The sequence below is a fragment of the Rana temporaria genome, chromosome 9 (assembly GCF_905171775.1).
Source record: "Rana temporaria chromosome 9, aRanTem1.1, whole genome shotgun sequence".
In the NCBI taxonomy this organism is placed as follows: domain Eukaryota; kingdom Metazoa; phylum Chordata; class Amphibia; order Anura; family Ranidae; genus Rana; species Rana temporaria.
In genome coordinates, this window is record NC_053497.1 from 126439086 (window position 1) to 126465718 (window position 26633).

Sequence of the window (26633 nt, forward strand, 5' to 3'; positions counted from 1 at the left end):
TCTGCTTTAAAGTAAAACTACCAGTCTGTAGTATAGTAACAAATGTATTCCTTCACAGGTAAGGCCTCATGTACACTGCTGCTGGTAAATGGGCGTATAGAGGCAGTTGGGCATTTTTTTTAAACTTGAGTTTAGCAGCATTTCGTTTACAGACGTTTTTCATTTTAACCAAAAAAATAAAAAATGCTTCTAGACGCAAACGCGGCTTAACACGCCATGTAAACACGGTTAAATGCCCGTTTTTAGACGCCGGTTTATAGCTGTCAAGTTAATTCGTTCAGGAGAGGTTGAACAACGTCCGTGTACATGAAGCCTAAAGAGCAGCACAGAAAAATGGCCCAAAGATGCTGCTTGGTCTGAGCAGTACATCTGTAGTTTGTTTTTCCATAATTGTTATGAGCAGAACTGGGGGATATTTTTTTTTATATATTAGAATCTACAGGTAGAATTTAAAAATTAATTAAAAAAAAATAAAGAATGCACGATAATTACGCAAATAAGATAAAACAAGGGTGAACTACAACTGTGATTTGTTGATTAAGGAGGCTGTCACACTGACCCCCCACCACTTGCTTCTGGGACCAAAAGTTGCCACATGAGTTGTTCATCCCCTGTTGATATACACTCATTGGTCACTTTATTATATAATTCTGTTCAATTGCTTGGCAACACAAATTGCTAATTAGCCAATCACATGGAAGCAACTCAATGCATTTAGGCATCTAGATGTGGTGAAGACAACTTGTTGAAACCAAGCATCAGCATGGGGAAGAAAGGGGATTTAAGTGACTTTGAACGTGGCATGGTTGTTGGTGCAAAATGGGCTGGTCTGAGATTTACAAAAACTGCTGATCTACTGGCATTTTCCTGCACAACCATCACTAGGGTTTACAGAGAATGGTCAGAAAAATAGAAAATGTCCAGTGAGTGGCAGTTGTGTGGAAGAAAATATCTTGTTGATGTCAGAGGAGAATGGGCAGACTGGTTCGAGAGTATAGAAAGGCAACAGTAACTCAAATAACCTCTCATCACAACCAAGGTATGCAGAATACCATCTCTGAACACATAACAAGCTGTACCGAATAAAGTGGTCAGTGAGTGTACTTACAACTCTGTTTTATGATTGACTCACCTCTCCGTACACTTCTTGGACATGAAAGAATTTGCTTACAGATGAGCTGTATGACATTAATTCACTCAGCACCATCGCAGGATAGGACTCTGTGACAATGACTTGATCATGATGAAATTTCACATACCTGTTGATTAACAGAATAATTCATAACATTCAGGGAATATCCAACAGATGTATAACAACTAAATGACTGGGAAAGTGTATGTGTTGCCTTAAGGCCATAGAATATTTTTAGTTATAATGCTACTGAAGAGTTGTTGGATAAAATCTGATTACTGGTATAAGCAGCACTGACAGTGGGAACATCTATTTTATGGAGACTATGGAGACAAACAATGGCTCTGTCCCTACTTACAGTAGGACTATGAAGACGGTGGCTACATGCCTACTTACAGTAGGACTATGGAGATGGTGGCTACGATCCTACTTATAGTAGGACTATGGAGAAGGTGGCTACGTTCCTACTTACAGTAGGACTATGGAGAAGGTGGCTACGTTCCTACTTACAGTAGGACTATGGAGACAGTGGCTAAGTTCCTACTTACAGTAGGACTATGGAGACGGTGGCTACGTTCCTACTTACAGTAGGACTATGGAGACGGTGGCTACGTTCCTACTTACATTAGGACTATGGAGAAGGTGGCTACATTCCTACTTACAGTAGGACTATGGAGAAGGTGGCTACGTTCCTACTTACAGTAGGACTATGGAGACTCTGGCTATGTGCCTACTTACAGTAGGACTATGGAGATCGTGGATCTGTTCCTACTTACAGTAGGACTATGGAGAAGGTGGTTACGTTCCTACTTACAGTAGGACTATGAAGATGGTGGATCTGTTCCTACTTACAGTAGGACTATGGAGAAGATGGCTACGTTCCTACTTACAGTAGGACTATGGAGAAGGTGGCTACGTTCCTACTTACAGAAGGACTATGGAGACGGTGGCTACAGTCTAACTTACATTAGGACTATGGAGACAATGGCTCTGTTCCTACTTACAGTAGGACTATGGAGACGGTGGCTACAGTCCTACTTACATTAGGACTATGGAGACAATGGCTCTGTTCCTACTTACAGTAGGACTATGGAGACGGTGGCTACAGTCCTACTTACATTAGGACTATGGAGACAATGGCTCTGTTCCTACTTACAGTAGGACTATGGAGACGGTGGCTCCGAGTATATATATATATATATATATATATATATATATATATATATTATTATTATTATTATTTTTTAACCAGAATTTAATGTCACTTTAAATCCCTGCCCATCCTGGAATATTTGATAGGTCAACTGGCAGAACTTCAGTTGGCAGAAGATGTTTTGGCATTTGACAGTAGAACAAGGAGTGAGACTATGTTTTATAAAGGAAGAAGTTTTATCTCAGCTTGTGCATGGGCTGAGTCTCCATGTACAGCCTGGATCCAGAACCCAAGGGAGCTACACAGGGGATTGATCTGGTATTGACTTGACAAACACTAAGGTGTTGGCACCGCACCATGATTATCACTTTGGAAACATTTTAAACCTGTCCCATTTAAATAATATATATGAACTCTGAAATGCAATACAAATTTTAGGCCCTTACACCCTTACCATCAAAAACAAATAGAATCAAGAGTCAAGAAATTGGTAAAATTTTCTAGTAAAAAGAAGAAGAATGATTACAAACATATAGGTTAGAAATAATCAGACGGTTACCCAGCTTTAATGTCCTGTAAACATGCCAGGGCCTTGTCCATGAGGGCACGCATTTGTTCCACAGTGCTCCCCTGCCGCAGACTGTCCAAAATAATGTCAAGATTGGCTTCTCTTTTCTGTGTGTGGAAAGGACAAGGCAGTCAGTATGCTGGGAATATTATCATATCAATACATTGTAATGATCCACAACAACCAATCAGAAATCATCTTCCACTGATCTGAAATGGAGCTAATAAGAAATCTGATTGCTCTTTCTTATTGTATGTCATAGGTATCTGCACTTGTTTATTAAACATGTCTAAAACAGACGGTTCACACAGGGTCGACTCGTCAGGCGACTCAGCCGCCTGACAAGTCGCACTCTGCTCTATTCAATGGAAACGTTCTAATAGGCGCAACTCAAGTTGCTCCGACTTAGAAAAAGGTTCTTGTACGACTTCGGGGGCGACTCGGGGCGTCTTGCATTGACTTCAAGTCACTACAGAAGTCATCTTGCAAGTCGCCTCTGAAGTCGTCTTGAGATCGCCTTGCCGAGTCGCCCCCCAAAGTCGTGACGCCCCTGTGTGAACTGGCAAAGGGTAGAACAAAAATAAATCTCAGTTTTGATATTAAAAAAAAAAAAAAACAGGAATAAAGTAGAGCCTATAATCACAGAAATTTAGATATCATTAGCTGGGTTAATTTGCATAGTTAACCATATAAACCAATTAGGTTACAGCTCTTCTTTTCTAAGTTCAATAATAACCGATATCTACAATAGAGGAAAGGAGACGAGAACAATACAGGAGTCGATCGTACCTGATTTTCTGCATCATGCTTCTTGCGACAGCAATCTAAATTCTTCTGCAGGGTCTTTTCCTGTTGGGCGAGTCCGATTTGCAAGACATCCCAAAGATGAACGGCTTTTTTAGCATATTTAAATAACTTATTTGTATGTGAGTCCATTTGCTTTGATACAGTCATCATTACATCCTAAAATGTTAAGAAGTCAATGAAAGTAAATGTTCCAGGAATTTACAAGTCTATTTTAATAAATTCACTATATGTCATAATATTAAGCCACTTTATCATCTTAAAAATACAGTAACGTTTATCATGTGACTGTGCTTGGGCCTGAGTGGTATAATCTGGGAGAGTGATGTAATCGGTTTGCTGCAGACAGGAGGGAGCACTTTCTCAGTCTCCCTTTCTCAAGTGATCACTCAGCGTCTCCCCGCAGGGATGTAGTGCCAAGGGAGGGGGCGAGGACGCTGACTAACCCCCAGCCAGAACGGCTCGGATGATGGGGGCAAGCTCACTGAGGAGAAACAGGAATGAGAAATTCAGACAAAGAAAAAAAAAATTTAGAAGGGAAATGGAAGGAAACGGTAAGTGAACCAACAATGCACTAGCCTAAAGGAACCTATTTAGGAAATAAAAAACTAACCTTTACAACCCCTTTAAACCTCGTACACGATCGGATTATCCGACGGGAATTGTGTGATGACAGGCTGTTGTCGGAAAATCCGACCATTTGTATGCTCCATCGGACAATTGTTGTCGCTTTTTCCGACAACAAATGTGGGATAGCATGCTTTAAGATTTTCCGACAAGAAATGTGTCGTGTCAGAAATCCAAAATATAAACCTGCATGCTCAGAAGCAATGCTAACCATAAAACAACATTAGCAGAAAGTGCTATGAGCTTGGTATAATAACCTGTATCATGTATTTCTATGGTGATGTTCGTACCAATATGTTTTTAATACTTTGATCAACTTTTTTCAATGTTTTATTACAAAATGCTTATTTTAGTTTGCCCATAAGGTCCCACAGTGGGGGGTACTCTCAGCTCTATACATTCTATCGGGTTGAGGTCAGGACAGTCAAGTTCCTCCACCCCAAACACACTCATCCATGTCTTTATGGACCTTGCTTTGTGCACTGGTGCACAGTCATGTTGGAACAGGTAGGGCCATCCACAAAATGTTCCCACAAAGTTGGGGGCATGAAATTGTCCAAAATGTCTTGTATGCCGATGACTTAAGAGTTCCCTTCACTGGAACTAAGGGGCCAAGCCCAAGCCCTGAAAAACAACCGCACACCATAATCCCCCTCCACCAAATGATTTTGACCAGTGCACAAAGCAAGGTCCATAAACACATGGATGAGTGAGTTTAGGGTGGAGGAACCTGACTGGCCGGCACAGAGTCCTGACCTCATCCCGATAGAACACCTTTGGGATGAATTAGGGTGGAGACTGCAAGCCAGGCCTTCTCGTCCAACATAAGTGCCTGACCTCACAAATGTACTGTACTTCTGAAAGAATGGTTAAAAATTCCTATCGACACACTCCTAAACCTTGTGGACAGCCTTCCCAGAAGAGTTGAAGATGTTATAGCTGCAAAGGGTGGGCCAACTCAATATTGAACCCTACAGACTTAGGCCCCGTACACACGTCCGAGGAACTCGACGTGCCAAACACATCGAGTTCCTCGGCGAGTTCAGTGTGGAAGCCACCGAGGAGCTCGGCGGGCCGACTTTCCTCATTGAACAACGAGGAAAAAGAGAACATGTTGGCTTCCTCGCTGAAAAGTGTACACACGACCGAGTTTCTCGGCAGAATCCAGCTCCGACCGAGTTTTTGGCTGAATTCTGCCGAGAAACTCGGTCGTGTGTACGGGGCCTAAGACTGGGATGCCATTAAAGTTCATGTGCATGTAAAGGCAGGAGTCCCAATACTTTTGACAATATAGTGTGTGTGTGTGTGTGTGTGTGTGGATTGTGGCTTTCTACTGCGTACCAGCTATTTGCAACCACTTTTTTTCAACAACCCAAATTACTTGTTTTGGTTTATTCTCTTTTTAGGACTATTTGGCTTTTGTTATTAGCCTTGTATACGCATAACTTCTATTTTTTATTGCATAAGACTGTTTGTCAGCACTTTATTATAATTGTTGTACTTGTATGCACTTTGCACTATTAATACATAACATTTGTTGCGCTGCAAGTTTTTTTCTATATCATTTTGATAGACTTCACCAAATTATAGTGCTAGGAGCTGTTTTTAGATTGAGGCCGAAGCACAAAAAGATCTTTCTCTTTGTTCAGATAAAAGCATTGCTAGGGGGTAGTACTGTGATATCTGTGGGCGGTAATGAATATTTGGAAATGTTACACTAACATTTCATTTAGCATACATGCCTTTTATAGTATATCTTAAGGCAAAAGTATTTTTTTAGTTTTGGATATAGTGGAGAGAGATTAGAACCCCTGTCAACGTTTTTCTGTTAGGGAGATTTACCTTCTCTATTTGTCCTAATTACTATTATCACTGAGAGTGAAAGTAAAACATTTGGGTTTTCACTGGAACTGAAGAAGATCAGAAATCTTCCAATGGGGACACTAGTTCTGGTGATTTCCCAACTTTGGAGGGATTTCCTCTCACTTCCTGTTTGTCTATGGGACAGGAAGTGAAGGGAAATCTCCGCAATGGGACACAGATGGCAAAAAAATCACTCTATCCAAAATTTAAAAAAAAGTTTTGACCTCCGTTATAATTTAATACAAAAAATGTTGCATATCTGATGCTATGTCAAACAAAACACCACAAAAAAAAGTTCAAATGTTTGTACTAGAAGACATACAGAGAAGAGCTTTTGTTCTTTGTCATATTTTATCAGGAATTGTGTGGTGATTGGGGAAAGCTCTATGGTCAAGATTGTCTCGGCCTCGTCTTTGTTACAGATGTCCAAATTCATCAGCTGGGCCTGTAAATAAGAAACAAAACAGGTTCTGTACAAGAAATGGCCATATTGAATAAAAGGCAATATGATAAAATACTGTCATTACCATACTTTACCATTTTTATAATATGTACTGCCTATGTCAGAGGCATCCTTCTATGCACATTAAAGTGGAACATCAGTAATTTTTTTTAACTTTCCATCTATTGCCCTTTTAACTTTGGATAATAAAAAAAAAAAATCTGCCAGTAAATACCTTTTACAGCCCACTTCCTGTTTCTTGTCTGGTCAGTAGCCTAGGCTTATGACATCGTGCACAGTTCTCTATCTCACACTCATGAGAGTTTGCCAGGAAGGGGGGGGGGGGATGAGTCAAAAGAGGGCCAATGCGTGCTGCAGAGCTAAAGGTGTGTCTCTGTGTAGATCCAGGAAGTGAACAGGCAGCAGCTTCAGCTGCCCAGACTCAGACTCAGTGGAGGGAAATTTCTGCAGCACATTGAAGAATGGAAAAAGATAGATGTTGCAATATATCGCCAACTTATTCATTCCGTGCCTAGAAGACTTGGCGTTGTCCTTACAAATCATGGAAGTCATCAGGGGCGGACTGTCAACTCATGGGGTCCCCGGGCAATAGGAGATTATGGGGCCCCCGGGCAATAGGAGATTATGGGGTCCCCGGGCAATAGGAGATTATGGGGCCCCCGGGCAATAGGAGAATATGGGGCCCCCGGGCAATAGGAGATTATGGGGCCCCCGGGCAATAGGAGATTATGTGGCCCCTGGGCAATAGGAGATTATGGGGCCCCCGGGCAATAGGAGATTATGGGGCCACACAGTATATACAGACACACAATATACACACAGAGTATACATACACACAGAATACACATACAGACACACATAGCTAGATTCACGTCGGAGAGCCTAACATTAGGCAGGCGTAGCGTATCGCATATACTCTACGCCGCCGTAAATTAGAGAGGCAAGTGCTGTATTCACAAAGCACTTGCGTCCTAAGTTACGGCGGCGTAGCGTAAATGTGCCGGCCTAAGCGTGCCTAATTCAAATGAGGAACAGGGGGGCGTGTTTTATGTTAATGAATCGTGATTGACGTTTTTGACGTGATTGACGTTTTTAACGAACGGCGTATGCGCCGTCCGTGGACATATCCCAGTGTGCATTTTGCTTCAAAGTACGCCGCAAGGACTTATTGGTTTCGACGTGAATGTAAATTACGTCCAGCCCCATTCACGGACGACTTACGCAAACAACGTAAAATTTTCAAAATTCGACGCGGGTACGACGTCCATACTTAACATTGGCTAGGCCAGCTTTTTGGTGGAATAACTTTACGCCTGAAACGCCTTACGTAAACGGCGTATCTTTACTGCGACGGGCAAGCGTACGTTCATGAATAGGCGTATCTCGCTGATTTACGCATTCTAGGCGTAAATCAGCGTTCACGCCCCTAGCGGCCGGCGGAACTAGACAGCTAAGATACGACGGTGCAGGCCGTCGTATCTTAGCTACATTTAAGTGTATCTCAATTTGAGAATACACTTAAATGTACGACGGCGCAGATTCAGAGTTACGGCGGCGTATCTACAGATACGCCGGCGTAAACCTCTCTGAATCTGGCTAACAGTGTACACACACAGTACACATACACACACTGAAAAGGTACTGGAGAGGCGGGGCAGCTATAATCTTGGGATTTTTAGACCAAAAGGATGTCGGTAATGGACATTTCAGGGACAGATGTAAAAAAAATGATTTTTATATACTGTCCCTGGTGAGGCCGGCAACCCTGATGGGGCAGTTTTTGTTGTGGGGTATTTTCATTTTTGCATCAATTTGAGTAATACTAAAGATTTTTGTAATCCGCGTTATAATATTAATCTTACTTTCATGTAATGAGCTAAACAAATGTTCTATAAAACTCAGTTTTGTAAACATTTTGGAAATTCTTCTTGTGTGCATTGAGATTTTGATTCAAATCGTACTTTTTAAAAGGGGTGTACTCATTTATGCTGAGCGCTGTATAATGCAGGTTGAGCATCACAGCACAAGATTACAAAAATAAACAAGTGTAATGGGGTACTCACTTGACATGCTTCTGCTGCTGTTGTACATCGATGGATGGTGTCCCTCTGAAGGTTATGAAGTCTGTGTAAAAACTGTGTGCTCATAGACTCTGCATGGAGGAGACAACGGAAAGAAAAGTGCTTTACACTAGAAATTCTCACCTGACCATTAAGACGTCCATGCTCACTAAAGCCGATTCATGCTTTTTTATATAAAGTTAATCCAGAGCTTTAAGCTGAATATTGTGTAAATATAATAGTCATGTGTACAGGCATACCCCACTTTTAAAGCGGAGTTCCGGCCACAATTTCACTTTTTAAATATAAATACCCCTGTAATACACAAGCTTAAAGCGGGAGTTCACCCATTTATTAAAATTTTCCCCTTTTCCCCTTAGATTCCTGCTCGTTCGGTCTAGGGGAATCGGCTATTTGTATTAAAATATGAGCAGTACTTACCCGTTTTCGAGATGCATCTTCTTCCGTCGCTTCCGGGTATGGGTCTTCGGGAGCGGGCGTTCCTTCTTGATTGACAGTCTTCCAAAAGGCTTCCGACGGTCGCATCCATCGCGTCACTCGTAGCCGAAAGAAGCCGAACGTCGGTGCGGCTCTATACTGCGCCTGCGCACCGACGTTCGGCTTCTTTCGGAAAATCGTGACGCGATGGATGCGACCGTCGGAAGCCTCTCGGAAGACTGTCAATCAAGAAGGAACGCCCATTCCCGCAGCCCATACCCGGAAGCGACGGAGAGGATGCATCTCGTAAACGGGTAAGTAATGCTCATATTTTAAAACAAATAGCCGATTCCCCTAGTAAAAACGAGCAGGAATCTAAGGGGGAAAAGTGCCCTCTAAGGGTGAACCACCGCTTTAATGTATTCTAGTAAAGTTAGTCTGTAAACTAAGGTCCGTTTTGTTAGGTTGTTACAGCATTTAGACACTTTATAAAATAGAAATTGACTGGGGCCATCTTAAGTGTGGGCATCATGAAGCCAGACTGTATGACTTCCTGGATTTCAGCCTTGCAGATCTAACACATGCTCAGTGCTGCACAAGCAGTGTAATGGACAGTACAGGTTCTGAAACCTAAGTCACATGATTCTTCGAGACTGGGGAGTGCACAGACTCCTGGAAAGTTACACCCACTACATTCCCAGGAGTCTGTGCGGTGTAGGTTAGGAAGCTTAAGCACCTAGGTGCAGGAAGAGGGAAGATTAACTATTCTGCCTAGCAACAACACTTTGAAGGCATCTAAAAAAAAAAAATTCTTAAAGGACTAATGACACTTTTTTAAAACTACTGATGTAATGTTATATTTATGGGTGGAACTCCACTTTAAGTACACAAAGGGGTTTATTTACTAAAGCTGGAAAGTGCAAAATAAGGATCACGTCTGCATAAAAACCAATGAGCTTCCAGGTTTTATTACCAGGCTTAATTGAACAAGCTGCGGTTAGAAGCTCATTGGTTTCTATGCAGAAGTGATTTTGCACTTTCCAGCTTTAATAAATAAACCCCATTGTGTACTTAAAAGTGGGGTACGCCTGCACTCTTGAAACTTGTTGTGCATTTTGTGTTTCTTACAGATCTGTGCAGTAATTCTGTGTAGAAGAGCTTCCTGTAATAAAGACTGCTCACTGCTGCCCTCTTTTCTTATGCAGGGTGCAGGGCCGGTGCTACCACTAGGCAAACTAAGCAGCCGCCTAGGGCGCACTGCTGCTTAGGGCGCCTGGCCACTGGTGTTCCTACTCTCTTCTCTCTGCAGCAAGCAAATAAATCTCAGCATCAGCAGGCACCCGCCGCTCCGTTCACACATACTGTCAGAGGCACAGCGACGGCGGAGGACTGTGTCCTGACTCCTGAATGAATGGAAGCAAACAAACATTCATTGATGGGCGCTGGTGAGGCTGCATTGATGGGCGCTGGTGAGGCTGCATTGATGGGTGCTAGTAGACTGCATTGATGGGCACTGGTAGACTGCATTTGATGGGCGCTGGTGAGGCTGCATTTGATGGGCGCTGGTGAGGCTGCATTTGATGGGCACTGGTGAGGCTGCATTTGATGGGCGCTGGTGAGGCTGCATTTGATGGGCGCTGGTGAGGCTGCATTTGATGGGCGCTGGTGAGGCTGCATTGATAAGTGCTGGTGAGGCTGCATTTGATGGGTGCTGGTGAGGCTGCATTGATAAGTGCTGGTGAGGCTACATCGATGGGCGCTAGTGAGGCTGCATTGATGGGTGCTGGTGAGGCTGCATTGGATGGGCGCTGGTGAGGCTGCATTGAATGGGCGCAGGTGAGGCTGCATTGATGGGAGCTGGTAGGCTGCATTTGATGGGCGCTAAAGAGTCTGCAATTGATGGGCGCTGGGGAGGAGGCATTGGATGGGCGCTGGTGGGCTGCATTTGATGGGCGCTACATTAAAAAAGTGGGGTATACATGGGCAGGACAAAGGGGGTGGAGTCAGGGGTGGAGCCAAGGGGGGCAGCAAAACAAGGTTTCGCCTAGGGCACAGGTGTCAAACACAAGGCCCGCGGGCCGAATCCGGCCCTCCAGGCCTTTATATGTGGCCCTCACACCTCTCCTGCAGCTGCAGGAGAGTCCCAGCCCTCCTCTGGTCCTCCTCCAGACCCCTACTTTCTGCTTTCAAGCAATGCATCCAGATTCTTCCCAGCAGCAGCATAAGGAAAGGGGGTGCACTGTGATGTAAGGGAGAGTGTGGGACTCAACTTCTGATGGTGGGTTGGCTCTTGACGTCTTGTAAGGGGAGGGGATACGCTGGACATCTAATCTTACATATACAACCGGCCCTTTTGAGGACAATCATAATGCTGATGCGGCCCACAATGAAATTGAGTTTGACACCCTTGGCCTAGGGTGTCAAAAATCCTTGCACCAGCCCTGGCAGGGTGACTGGTCTTGCATATGCCCCTTCCTCTAATTGGTGGGCCTTCTGGGCCCCTCCCACAGCTCTGCTCTCTGCACAGATTAGGTACAACCCTGTGATAATGTCACTGATACTTATTCAAGTTCAGCTTTAAATGGCACAGGGACTATTTCAGTGTATATACATCCCAAGAAACATGACTATCCAAAGTAACGAGATAAAAATCAGCAATGGATAATATGTACTGATAGCAGGAAAGGAAATCTTCTATGTAGATCATAGGAACAAGAGTATGCAGCTGTTGTTTTATTTGGATTACTTTATAGGGGAAGGGGAAAGAAGTGATGGAACGGCACGTGAGAAGGAGAGAAAGAAGAGAAGCCGGAAGCTGATTGGTTTCTATGCAGAGCTGTGTCAGATTTGCACCCTCCAGATTTAGTAACTTGACCCCAGTGCAATCTTTCTTACCTATCTCCTTATTTAAGTCCAGAAGAGATGTATGCCATTCAGCCACTGCTGTCTTTGTACAGGTCTCAGGTATGAAATCACTAAGTAAAAGAAAATGGTGTTTAGTGCCACAAAGACACAGAGCTGCATTATAAATTCTTGGTCTTTACTTGCTGATCTACAATTTATTTCACCACAATAACTGAGCTTTAAAGTGTCATTAAACGCGCATCAATAAAAACTATCAATAAATGGTGTATTACATGCTGTTCATACTCACTCAGTCACTACGGGATTCGTTTTTTTGTATTCTGCAAAAAACCTGGTTGATTCTCCTGTTCTCTATCCCTCCCTCCTGTCCATGTCCCCACTGCAGCTGGGGATTCTGCAGAGCAGCTGTTTACAGCTACTGCACATGCTCACTTTTCAGTGTTTTTCTTTTTCATTTGATCACATCTGAGGAGCCCATGTGACTACAGAGTCACACATGTGGGCGTATACACTCTGATAAATGACACTACCCTCCCATGCTCAATAAACAGCTAAACACAATGGGGATGGGGTATTACATATGATTGATGGAGGCTTCACCTCCCTGCTATTATAAGCACACACACGCACCACAGCCCCCGGATGGAGGAGTGAGACACAGCCTGTGATTGTCAGAAATCCACCCACACCATGTTATTGGCCAAAAAAAAAAAACAGTTTGATTTCAAATACATAGACTGAGCAAAAAATATATAGTAGAGATCAATATCTGTGAACATCGCATATTAACCACTTAAGCCCCGGACCATTTTGCTGGTCAAAGACCAGGCCACTTTTTGTGATTCGGCACTGCGTCGCTTTTACTGACAATTGCGCGGTCGTGCAACGTGGCTCACAAACAAAATTGACGTCCTTTTTTCCCCACAAAGAGATGTTTTTTGGTGGTATTTGATCACCTCTGCAGTTTTTATTTTTTTGCACTATAAACAAAAATAGAGCGACAATTTTGAAAAAAATGCTATATTTTTTACTTTTTGCTATAATAAATATCCCCAAAAAATATATAAAAAAATTTTTTTCCTCAGTTTAGGCCAAATCGCTTATTGCAATTTTTGGTTAAAAAAAATTCCAATAAGCGTTTTATTGATCGGTTATAAAAGTTATAGCGTCTACAAAATAGGGGATAATTTTATGGCATTTTTATTCATATTTTTTTTTCTACTAGTGATTAGTGATTTTTATCGTGACTGCGACTTTATGACAGACACATCGGACACTTTTGACACATTTTTGGGACCATTATCATTTTTACAGCGATCAGTGCTATAAAAATGCACTGATTACTGTGAAAATGACACTGGCAGTGAAGGGGGTTAACCACTAGGTGGCAATGTAGGGGTTAAGTGTTTCCTAGGGAGTGCTTATAACTGTAGGGGGGGTGGGCTGTGTGTGACAGGACAGTGATCACGGTTTCCGAATTACAGGAATCTGTGGTCGCTGTCCTGTCACTAGAAAGACTGGGGAAATCTTCCTCGCCGTGATACGATCGCGGGTATGCCCATGCACATCGAGTCCGCGGGACCCGTGGCCGGAGTCACAGAGCTCGCGGCGGGAGTGCGCACCGTTGGCGGTGCAGGGGGCGTCCACAATGCCGCTTCTTAAAGGGGACGTATACATACCGTATTTATCGGCGTATACCGCGCACTTTTTTGCCCTGAAAATCAGGGCAAAATCGTGGGTCCGCGGTATACGCCGATACACGCTTTCCCGCGCTGAGTTTGAATACTGCGCCGACATATACCGAGCGCAGTACACTCGTGTATTGTCGGGCAGTCTCGGCTCCTCCCGAGCTGACGTACTGGAGGTACAGGACGTCAGCGCGGGTAGCCGAGCTTTGCCGACAATACACGAGTGTACTGCGCTCTGTCTATGTCGGCACAGTATTCAAACTCGGTGCGGGAAACGAGCGGGGAGGACGCGAGGACGCCGCAGAAGGACGCCGGACCCGACGAAGAGGACACCCGAAGCCGCAGACGGACGCCGGACCCGACGAAGAGGACAAGTACAAAAAAAACCTTTTTCCACAGGATTCGGGGCAACTTTAGGGGTGCGCGGTATACGCGGGAGCGCGTTATACCGCGATAAATACGGTACGTCCTTTTGCCTGCCCATGCCATTCTGCCAACATATTGCGGCGGTCGGCACGTAGTTAATAGAATTGGCATAAAACTAAAAATTTCAACTTTTCCTGTGGAAGGAAGCTTGACCCAACCCCTGCCAAACCTCTCTCGTGGACTTGTGTAATGAGTGAGCTTCTATGATGTATGATAGGAAAGTACTTATGCTCGGCAGTGGGAGGTTAAGAGTTATGTGTGGGGTCTATTTGGAATAGGAGGTGGGGTTTGTGTCCACTACTAAAATATACTAAACCGATGAAAAGGCAATGCTCTACAAGCTCTAACGTCCTCCTTTCCGGCAAATACTTTCTTTATGGCTAAATATGCTTGATAGCCCTTGCTGCACATGTTCCTGTGCTACATGAGAACCACTTACTGTACCAACCTGACCAAACACAGCAGCTGAAGTCTCTTGCTGTGCAGTGACTGGTGCTGATCTATCAGCAGGTCAACCTCCCTCTTGACACTACTAGGCATCTCGTCCATCTCCTTCTCTGCAAGCAGCCTGTAGAACAAATAATAGAAGAGGGTTGTACTTTGTCCGCTGACCAAAATATCTTAGGGCTGAACTGATTTCATCTTTTAGGTCAACTTTGCACATTTCTTCTTTCCTTTTTAGACCCCTTTCACACTAAAGGCGTTTTGCAGGCACTATAGCGTTAAAAAAAAAAAATAGCGCCTGCAATCCGCCCCTCAAACTGTTGCTCTATTCACTCCGAGGGCTTTCACACTGGAGCGGTGCGCTGGCAGGGCGTCAGAAAAAGTCCTGCCAGCAGCTTCTTTGGAGCGCATTAGCAGCGGTGAACTCACCGCTGCTAATGCGCTCCTGCCCATTGAAAGCAATGGGCAGCTCCGCGGTACCGCCGGCAGCTGCAGCGCTGCATTGCGGGCGGTATTAACCCTTTCTCGGCCGCTAGCGGGGGTTAAAAGCGCCCCGCTAGCGGCAGAAATGCTCTGCATATCTGACAGTAAAATGGCAGCATTTGACCACTATATTATGGGCTATGGGCATCAGCAGTGTGAAAGGGGTGTTACAGTAAGCTCTTTTATGGACCAGAAAAAGTGATGAAAAAAAAAAATACAAATGAAAGCCACAGTTAGTAATATAAATACTACTGAGACCCCACTACCTAACCATAGATTGCACATCGAAAGGGAGTCACCGCTCCAGGTGGGTATACTAAGCAATCAAAAACCTCTCAGGAAACCAAGGGTGCCGGCAATACACAAGGCAATAAGTGGAAACTTCGAAAAGATGGACAGCCACACTCCAAAAAAAATCTTGAGTTGTCTTTATTGTAAAATCAATGATAAAATGCACTACAAAAGGCAGCAAAAATGAGGAAAACAGCCTACGCGTTTCACACTGGATCAGTGCTTAATCAAGGCTAGATAGCCATGATTAAGCACTGATCCAGTGTGAAACGCGTAGGCTGTTTTCCCCATTTTTGCTGCCTTTTGTAGTGCATTTTACCATTGATTTTACAATAAAGACAACTCAAGAGTTTTTTTGGAGTGCGGCTGTCCATCTTTCCGAAGTTTCCACTTATAGATTGCACATCAATGGTCCAAATGAAGAAGTTACAGTTGCAGGCTTGCAAAACAACAAAGTCTCATTATTAGGCTAGATGTAACCTAGATTATTTGTAAAGCATATATAGATCTTATATATAAAAACAGTTTCACAAGCACAGGCTAATAACCATCATTGACCTAGAATGTGGTCTCCAAAGCCAACATAATCTCAATTTAGTAAGCTTTTAAAACATGTTTTTTTTTTTTTGCTATAACAATAATTATTTTGAGCTCTCATTATAGCTTTGTGAAGGATTATGTGTTTTTTTTAAAAAGATACCTGAATTTGGTTATCACTCTTTCGTTTTCATGGGATTTCCAGGCTTTTATCAGGTCTTGCCACTGAAGGCGTTGAGTCCCCTCTCTTTTTAGTTCTGTTTCCATCAGATTCAGAGACAGCTTGGAAATTGCTCTTTGGTTGGCAAGTATGGCTTGATTCATCATCTAGGTGTATGAAGCAGAAACTCAGCGAAAACAAGACACAATCTACAAGACCAAACACAAACTACTCACTTGCCAACGAAATAACTTACATATACAATAGCAGAGCAGCTCTCCTCCATTGGGTCATGTACCTAGTACGTGATCCACATGATCAGGCAGGGGGTGCACCCACACACCCTCCCAGCTATGCTGTTATTTGTTACAGCACATGACGATCACTGGGGTAGGCATGTGCAAAAGGGAAAAATGTGTTTTGTTTCGTTTTAATTCGTTATTTCATTAATTTCGTTAAGTTAGATTCGTTACATGTGTTAAATACGTTTTCGGAATTCGTTCATTTTCGACCGAATTTCGAAAAATCCGGTCGGATTCGAAAATATTTAGACCGGATTTCGATAATATTTCAATCGGATTCGAAAACAAATTCTATTCGAATCGAATTCGAAAACAATTCGATCCGGAAAAAAAATTGGAATGAAAATTTGAAAGCAAATTTGAATCAAAATCTAAAAAATATAAATCGATTTCTAAAAAAGAATACAATAAAATAGAATATAAAATAAAATAATAAAACAATAGAATGAAAATCAAAGAATAGTAAAGAACAGAATGGAATTTAAAAGAATGTAATCAAATACAATAGAATATGACCTGGCTTCTTCTATCTATCTTCTATCTATCTTCCATTTTCTGAAATTCGAAATTCATATAGAATGAACTCAAATTCGAATAGAAAAATATTAGAATAGAGCAGAAAAAAATATATTTATATATATATATATATTATTATTCTACTCTTCTAATATTTTTCTATTTGAATTTGAGTTCATTATATATGAATTTCAAATTTCAGAAAATGGAAGATAGATAGAAGAAGCCAGGTCATATTCTATTGTATTTGATTACATTCTATTAAATTCCATTCTGTTCTTTACTATTCTATTGTTTTATTATTTTATATTCTATTTTATTGTATTCTTTTTTAGAAATCGATTTATATTTTTTAGATTTTGATTCAAATTTGCTTTCAATTTTCATTCGAATTTGTTTTCGAATCGAATTGTTTTCGAATTCGATTCGAAAATAATTTGTTTTTGAATTCGATTCGAATAGAATTTGTTTTCAAATTCGATCGAATTTTGTCCGCGGGTTTTCGATGCGAAAACGTTCGTTCGGATTCGGTTAAATTCGTTAATATTACAATTCGGGAATTCGTATGCATCCGAATGTCCGAATAATGAAAAATTTGTCTGAATTTCGATTCGGAACAAAACTAAATGCACATGCCTACACTGAGGCCCCAGTGATCAGCACTGAACACAGCTCTGTCATTGTAAACACTGTAATAATGTTACTGGTGATGACAGTGGCAGTTAGTCAGTTCCCCACAACATTAGTTAGTGTCAGATTGTCTACCGCACTATCGCACTCCGGGTATAAGTTGCTGATCACCGGCATCAGTAGTATAAATTAAAAATAAATAAATACAAATTCCAGTAATATATCCCATAGCTTGTAGACGCTACAACTTTTACACAAACAGACTTATTGTAATTTTTTATTTATTTCTTTTTTATCAAAGACATCTAGCAGAATACATTTTGGCCAAAACATATAATATAAGAGAATTGTTTGTTTTTATTTATTTATTAGATATGTTTTATAACAGAAAGTAAAAAATATTGTTTTGTTTTTTTTTATTGTTGGGGCCAGATCCACAGAGCAAGTACGCCGGCGTATCTACTGATACGCCGGCGTACTTTCAAATTTCCTGCGTCATATCGTTGTTTTGAATCCTCAAAACAAGATACGACGGCTTCTGGGTTAGATCCGACAGGTGTACGTCTTCGGATCTAAGATGCAAGACTTTGGCGTCCGCTTGGTGGCGTTTTCCGCGTCGGGTATGCAAATTAGCGATTTACGACGATCCACGAACGTACGCGCGGCTGTAGTCTGCTTTTTCCGGCATATAGTTAAAGCTGGTATTTTTCGGCGTATACATAGAATTGCCATGTTAAGTATGGCCGTCGTTCCCGCGTCGAAATTAGATTTTTTTTTTTTTTTGCGTAAGTCGTCTGTGAATAGGGATGGACGTAACTCACGTCTAAGTTAAAAAAATGACGTCGTTGCGACGTCATTTCGCGCAAAGCACGGCGGGAAATTTCTGGACGACGCATGCGCAGTTCATTTGGCGCGGGGACGCGCTTCATTTAAATGAAACCTGCCCCCAACCCGCCCAATTTCAAATCTGCCGCCAGAAATACACTACGCCGCCGTAACTTAAGGGGCGAACTCGCTGAGGATTCGAATATATGCCAGGTAAGGTACGACGGCGTAGTGTATCTCTGATACGCTGCGCCGATGCAAATGTATGTGGATCTGGCCCTTGGTCTTTTTTGTTTATATAACAAATTAAATACCCAGAGGTGTTCAAATGCCACCAAAAGAAGGCTCTAGTTATGTGAAAAAATTACACAAATCTTGTTTGTGTACAGCATTGCATGACCGCGCAATTACCAGTTAAAGTAAAGCTGTGCCAAATAGCAAAAAATGGCCTGGTCAGGAAGGGGGTAAATTCGTCTGGAGGTCAAGTGGGTAGTATTATTATACACGATTTATACAGCGCCAACAGTTTAGGCATCGCTTTACAATGTATAGGGGGGACAGCACAAATACAGTACAGTTCAATACAGAAGGTACAGGAGAGCCCTGCTCGTAGGGCATACATAGTCTGCAATTGTGACCGGGAAGACTACCCTGCAGTAGAGTGATCTGAAAGTAAGGCTTGAAGCACTCGTGGGGCGCAACGTGGAAGGGATAACGCTGATGGCGGTGCGGAGGACGGTTTATGTGGACAGCTTTACCCCGAATGCCTGCATACTTAGACGTGCCTATTTTAATCATCAACCATGTGAGTTTATAAATGTTGCACCATCATTAAATGTAACCATATTACTACACTTAGAGGCGCCTTTCTTCTCTTTTATACTCAGTTGTGACATGATGCTACTTGTATGTATCAAGACATCACTCGTTTATCAAGTCAAAATTTATAAAAACATTTTGCTTGTCTTGCAAAACACTCTCAGGCCTCGTACACACGACCGAGTTTCTCGGCAAAAACCAGCAAGAAACTTGCTGGGAGATATTTTTTTGCTGAGGAAACCGGTCGTGTGTACATTTTCGTCAAGGAAACTGTTGAGAATCTCGACGAGCCAAAAAGAGAGCAAGTTCTCTATTTCCTCGACGGGAATGGGGAAACTTGCCTTGTCGAGTTCCTTCGACAGCCTAACAAGAAACTCGACGAGGAAAACGATGTGTTTCGCCCGTCGAGTTCCTCGGTCGTGTGTACGAGGCTTCAGACCAAGTTACTCTCAATCCAAGGTTTTACTGTATATACATATATAAACTGTATACCACATTAAGATATACTGTAAATTGAATCACCTTTTTGACTTTAGTACAGCTGTAATTTTTCTTGTGCATAACTTTAGTAGATGACCAAAATTATTTGATTTGTTGCCTGAAATTTACTTACCATAGCTTCTTTATGAATAAACCTAAGCACATTAGAAGGCATGAAATAGCAAATCTTGGTCAAAAGTGTTGTGAATTTCTTCAACACATCAGCGATCTAAAAACATAAACATAGTTAACCTATGTATTACCATCTGCACCTAAAAAAGAAACAATAGCAATCTTGGGGAAGAAAAATCCTTAAAGTAATTGTAAAGTCACTGATTACAAATCCTGGAATCCCCTCTGTTACAGCAAGATATACAGTGCAGTATCTGTGTTTTTTTTGTAATCACACAGCTAAATACCTAATTTCACAGCGCCACTGTGCGGTCATGTGACCTCCCGCTGCTCTCTTTCCCCTATCTAAGAACTACAGAGGGAGGGGCGAAGAGTTCCCTCTGACGTCAGCCGGGTGGTCATGTGACTGCACAGCGGCGCTTCAAATTAAAGGGGTTGTAAAGGTAAAAAAAAATTCCCTAAATAGCTTCCTTTACCTTAGTGCAGTCCTCCTTCACTTACCTCTTCTGAGAAATCCTCACTTCCTGTTCGTCTGTCTGTAACAACACACAGTAATGCAAGGCTTTCTCCCTGGTGTGGAGAAAGCCTCTTGAGGGGGGAGGGGGCGAGCAAGCAAGTCAGGACACTCTCTACTTTGCAGATAGAGAAAGGAGCTGTGTGTTAGTGGGCGTCCTGACACTGCTGCTCGCCCGCTCCCAAAAAAATGTACCTTTACAACCCCTTTAAGGTATTTAGCTGTATAATTAAAAAAAACGCAGACACTGCACTGTATACCTTGCTGTAACAGAATGGATTCCAGGATTAGGGATCAGTGACTTTACAGACACAGCAGAATAGCGACAGGAGGGAAGGGGCGGGAGATGATGGCTCACACACACAGACTTCCGCGCTGACAAGCAGGGAGTGAGGGGAAGAGGGGGAGAGGAGAGACATCGGGATGAAGGAGGCACATAAACTGACCACGGTATCATGAATCAGCAGTCATGATTACCGTGGTCAGTTCACATAGGGGACACAGGAAAAGGCAGGATCAACCAGGTATTTTACAGCATAGAGAGGGACAAATTACACTGCAGAAGCACTATGCTGTTTATCGTGCTTTAAAGGAACAGGAACATTTTTTTTAAGGGTTACAATCTCTTTAACACTGACATATTAACATAAAGCTATGTTAACAGTTTTCCTGGGATGAATAACTACAGAAAGGCTGCAAAACCTGTTTATGATAAATATGCTGCTAAAAGCCCCCCCCCCCGGTCACATAACTAAAAGCTTATGATGTTGTTCTTGTGATCTCTGCTGAAAGGAAATTCCGTCGGAAAAACCCGTCAGAGTTTGTTCCGACGGAAACTCCGATCGTGTGTACAGGGCAATACTTGTTACTCTAAAGAGATCACATCGTTTGCCACTGCCCCCATACACTTGTTACATATAATCAAAGTGGAACCTGCTAAAGAGGTCAGAAGTATGTACTCACCCGATCTGCACGTTTCTCTTCTAGAAAAAACAAAGTGTTCTCTGTGCGCCTGATCCACTCCTTTCTGTAAGAGGATTCCTCAACCACATGATCCCAAAATTCTTGTAAAAACTAAAGGGAATAAAAAGCTAGTATAAAAAAAGTGTATAAAAGCAGGAAAAGCACTAACATGGCAATGTTTGCATTTTCCGAGCCATTTCTGGTATATTGTTGATTGCTAAATTTATAGATCAGATGCACCAAACATTTACCCTGTTTATATGTTCCATGTGTGTTTGCTACCCCAGTCTGCTGCTATTGCGTGCTAGACTTGAAACGTGGCTGAGGTTAGATGCCATTTCCTGCGATGATGAGACTTTTTAGCAGCAGTGGTGGTGATACATACTTTAATTGGGGGACGTATCTATTAAAAGGTAAGTGTTGGTGATGAAATATCTTATTTACCCAGAACCTTGTCTGTTAAACCCATTGGATGAAGGTCTAGTAGCGGCGGGTGAGTCACCATTTCCCTTCTCTCACTGGCTGTGGGAACCTTTTGGAGCATTTCAGAGGCAGGATACATTTTAGATTCTTATTCCATTCACTTTGTGGGCCTGATTCCCAAAAACCCTGCCTAACTTAACTTTCAGCAGTTAAGTTACACTGACTTAAAATCTCTACCTAAGTGCCTGATCCACAAAGCACTTACCTAGAAATTTCAGGCCGTGTAACTTAAGTGCCGCCGTCGCAAGGCGGTCCTCCTCTCCGAGGGGCGTTTAAAATTTAAATGAGGCGCGCTCCCGCGCCGGCCGTACTGCGCATGCGTGTGACGTAATTTTCCCGACGTGCAGCGCGCGAACGTAATTGACGCCGGGCGGCTTTGTGGATTGCGACGGGACACTAAAGTTGCGACGGGTGAAAAAAAATATACGCGCCGGGAAAACAAATAATTATAAAAAAAAATGACAGCGTCGCTCAGCATGCATTCCTGAGAGGGAGAACTCCATGCCAATTTTCAAAGAAAAAACCGGCATGGGTTACCCCCCCCAGGAGCATACCAGGCCCTTAGGTCTGGTATGGGTTGTAAGGATACCCCCCCGCGAGCGCCCCCCCCCCCTCCTGAGCCGTGCCAGGCCGCATGCCCTCAACATGGGGGGGTTGGGTGCTCTGGGGCAGGGGGGCGCACTGCGGGCCCCCCCACCCCAGAGCACCCTGTCCCCATGTTGATGAGGACAGGACCTCTTCCCGACAACCCTTGCCGTTGGTTGTCGGGGTCTGCGGGCGGGGGCTTATCGGAATCTGGGAGTCCCCTCAAACAAGGGGGCCCCCAGATACCGGCCCCCCACCCTAAGTGAATGGATATGGGGTACATCGTACCCCTACCCATTCACCTGTAGGCAAAAAGTAAAAGTTATTAAACACACAACACAAGGGTTTTTAAAATAATTTATTATTCTGCTCCGGAGGCCCCCCCTGTCTTCTTTATTAGCTCTATTACCAGGGGGGGCTTCTTCTTCCACTCTCCGGGGGTCTTCTTCCACTCTCCGGGGGTCTTCTTCCACTCTCCGGGGGGGGGGTTTCTTCTTCCGCTCTCCGGGGGGGGCTTCTCCGCTCTCCGGGGGTCTTCTTCTATCTTCGCCGCTCTCCGCTGTTGACTCGGCGAACCCCGGTTCTTCTGCAGCTGTCCGGTGCCTTCTTCTTCAGCGCTGGCTGCCTGCTATCTTTGTGTGTTAGCTCAATTACTAGCAGGCAGCCATCGCGGTCTTCTGTGACGTCAGGTTCTTCTTCTCCCTTCTTCCGATGTTGACTCGTCGCCTCTTGTCACTGTAATGATGGAAGCGCGCCTTGCATCCCATTTATATAGGCATCACCGTCCCATCATGCTCCGGCAGGTACCCACGTGGTGGGTGCCTACCCACGTGCACCCACCACGTGGGTACCTACCGGAGCATGATGGGACGGTGATGCCTATATAAATGGGATGCAAGGCGCGCTTCCATCATTACAGTGACAAGAGGCGACGAGTCAACATCGGAAGTAGGGAGAAGAAGAACCTGACGTCACAGAAGACCGCGATGGCTGCCTGCTAGTAATTGAGCTAACACACAAAGATAGCAGGCAGCCAGCGCTGAAGAAGAAGGCACCGGACAGCTGCAGAAAAACCGGGGTTCGCCGAGTCAACAGCGGAGAGCGGCGAAGATAGAAGAAGACCCCCGGAGAGCGGAGAAGCCCCCCCCGGAGAGCGGAAGAAGAAACCCCCCCCGGAGAGTGGAAGAAGACCCCGGAGAGTGGAAGAAGAAGCCCCCCCTGGTAATAGAGCTAATAAAGAAGACAGGGGGGGCCTCCGGAGCAGAATAATAAATTATTTTAAAAACCCTTGTGTTGTGTGTTTAATAACTTTTACTTTTTGCCTACAGGTGAATGGGTAGGGGTACGATGTACCCCATATCCATTCACTTAGAGTGGGGGGCCGGTATCTGGGGGCCCCCTTATTTGAGGGGACTCCCAGATTCCGATAAGCCCCCGCCCGCAGACCCCGACAACCAACGGCAAGGGTTGTCGGGAAGAGGTCCTGTCCTCATCAACATGGGGACAGGGTGCTCTGGGGTGGGGGGGCCCGCAGTGCGCCCCCCTGCCCCAGAGCACCCAACCCCCCCATGTTGAGGGCATGCGGCCTGGCACGGCTCAGGAGGGGGGGGCGCTCGCTCGTCCCCACTCCCTTCCTGACCGGCCGGGTAGCGTGCTTTGGATACGGGTCTGGTATGGATTGTAGGGGGACCCCCTACGTCAAATTTTCGGCGTGGGGGGGTCTCCTTACAACCCATACCAGACCTAAGGGCCTGGTATGCTCCTGGGGGGGAACCCATGCCGGTTTTGAATTTAAAAATTGCCGTGGAGTTCTCCCTCGGGAATGCATACCAAATGCCGTCGCTTGAATGGGCCTTTACAAGGTGTGACTAACTTTCCACATTGTAAAACCAGCCCTAGTTTTGCGCAGGCAAATTCGGAACTTACGCAGAAATCACAATGATGAAATGCTTTGTGGATCTGCTTAAGTCCTCATTTGCATACTCAAAGCTGCATTTCAATGAGAAATGCCCCCAGCGGCGGATGCGGTACTGCATCCTAAGATTTGACCGTGTAAGTGTCTTACACATGTCAGATTTTCTGCCTAACTTTGGAAAAAGCCTTTTGAGGATTGTTTCCAAAGTTAGGCACAGACTGAACAGCAGTTAAGTCTGCGTATCTCTTTTGGGAATCAGGCCCTGTATTTTTAGTTTGTATTTTTTTTTTTGGCATTTTATAATTTTTACAATATTATTTACTTTCTACTAGAAAACACATCCAAAAAAAAATTGTAAAAATCGAATTTCTTGTTGAATTTAGGCCAATATGTACTCTGCTACATGTTTTTGGTAAAAAAAAAATCCCAATAAGTGTATATTGATTGGTTTGTGGAAAAGTTATAGCGTCTACAAACTATGGGGTATATACTAGAATTTATTTGGTCATTTTTTTTTTTACTAGTAATGGTGGCGATCAGTGACTTATAGCGGGAATGTGATATTGCAGCAGACATTTGGACACAAACTAATTCTTTTTGGGAACCAGTGACACTAATACAGTGATCAGTGCTAAAAAATATACACTGTCACTGTACTAATGACACTGGCTGGAAAGGGGTTAACATCAGGGGTGATCAAAGGGTTAACTGTGTGCCTAACCAGTGTTTTGGTGTACTATGTGAGGTGCTTTTACTAGGGGAAGTAATGGATTTTATTCCCTGCTTCCCTGTGGGGAAAGAAAATCTATTATTTCACACAGTGTCCTCCTGTGCCGCCGATCTCTGTTCCCTGCGACGTTACGACGCACGGGAGCGGAGAACGGCGACAAATTCAAAAACGTAAACAAACACATTACATACAGTATACTGTAATCTTATAGAATAAAATACACACCCCCCTTGTCCCTAGTGGTCTGCCCGGTGCCCTACATGTACTTTTATATAATAAAAACTGTTCTTTCTGCCTGAAAACTGTAGATTGTCCATAGCAACCAAACGTGTCCCTTTATGTCAAAAATGGTTTTAGAGCAGCTAGAAAACAGCGATAATAAATTATAATCACTTGCAGAATTGTGCGATAGCAATTTGTGGGAAAATTCGTCATAAAAAAATAAAAGTAATGACAGCGACAATTCTGCAACTGAGCAAATTTCAGTGATTTTGAGTTGATTACATAATTGAATAATTTTTATTATAATTATATTATTACTTGTTATAATTATTTATAAGTATTTATTATATTATAATTTATAATTTTGTTTTTAAAAAAATGTCATACCCGGGATGCCTACTAGTCTCTTGTTTGGTCAGATTTAAGTGAGTTATTCCTAAGAATTACAGGCCTACAGTATAAAACGCCAAATTTCCTTGCAAATAATGGTACCGCTTTCAGCACCTTTTTTCTGAAATAATCATACCGCCAGGGAGGTTAACAATACCTCTGGAAAGGTGAAGGACATATTTACCACCATTGTGAGGGACCTGTTGTCATTCCTTTCTTCACACTGCTGGAATAACAAGTCAATCTTTCTATCAGACTCTGATATATATCTTTGGAGAGTCCTTCCAGCCTCCAGAACTAAGGCCTCCATTTCCTAAAAAAATGTGAGGGTTAACTATGAAGTGCAACACAAGCAAATCAGAGAGCTCATCCAGAATCCGTCATTACGTCACCTTGCTGATGTCAGCTAATTCTCTATGCAGATCAGAAGTCGCCTTCTCATGCCGTTCTTGTCTGTTGGTGGTGATTCGCTGCAAGATGTTACTGTCTCTCTTCTCAGGAACTGCAACGGGAGGAAAATTATAATTAAAATTAAAATGAATAAAACTGTGGAAGCACTATAAGCACAGACAACAACAAAAAACTTTCATGGTATCACATGAAATCATATCACGATATTCTACTATGTGTTATATTGAAACATGGTTTTTCAATATATAATGCTGGTGCCATTCAAAAGATAGGAGTGTACAGTAAAACCTTGGTTTGAGAGTAACCTGGTTTGAGAGTGTTTTGCAAGACAAGCAAAATCTTTTAATACATTTTGACTTGATATACAAGTGATATCTTGATATAAAAGTAGCGTCACATCACAATTGAGTATAAAAGAGAAGCGCCTCTAATGCCTCGTACACGCGATCGGTCAAACCGATGAGAACGGTCTGATGGATCGTTTTCACCGGACCAAACCGATCGTGTGTAGGCCCCATCGGTTATTTATCCATAGGTTAAAAAAAAGCAATCTTGTTTTAAATTTAACCGATGGATACCTAACCGATAGAAAAAAAAACGATCGTTTGTAGGAACGTCCATCCGTTAAAAATCCATGCATGCTCAGAATCAAGTCGACGCATGCTTGGAAGCATTGAACTTCATTTTTTTCAGCACGTCGTTGTGTTTTACATC

At 43.2% G+C, this 26633-nt stretch overlaps 1 protein-coding gene across 1 annotated transcript in view; it reads right to left on the bottom strand.

Annotated features, from left to right (window-relative positions):
* CCDC180 (coiled-coil domain containing 180) overlaps positions 1 to 26633 on the bottom strand; it is a 111388-nt gene that overhangs the window by 68277 nt on the left and 16478 nt on the right. Inside the window, exons 5-16 of the mRNA XM_040324450.1 lie at positions 25901 to 26010; positions 25693 to 25821; positions 21184 to 21294; positions 19708 to 19803; positions 16006 to 16169; positions 14536 to 14655; positions 12004 to 12083; positions 8674 to 8762; positions 6470 to 6592; positions 3643 to 3816; positions 2845 to 2960; positions 1133 to 1259 (exon numbers count right to left, since the gene is read on the bottom strand). Coding sequence (XP_040180384.1) covers positions 1133 to 1259; positions 2845 to 2960; positions 3643 to 3816; positions 6470 to 6592; positions 8674 to 8762; positions 12004 to 12083; positions 14536 to 14655; positions 16006 to 16169; positions 19708 to 19803; positions 21184 to 21294; positions 25693 to 25821; positions 25901 to 26010 — 1439 coding nt within the window. The remainder of the gene's footprint in view (positions 1 to 1132; positions 1260 to 2844; positions 2961 to 3642; positions 3817 to 6469; positions 6593 to 8673; positions 8763 to 12003; positions 12084 to 14535; positions 14656 to 16005; positions 16170 to 19707; positions 19804 to 21183; positions 21295 to 25692; positions 25822 to 25900; positions 26011 to 26633) is intronic.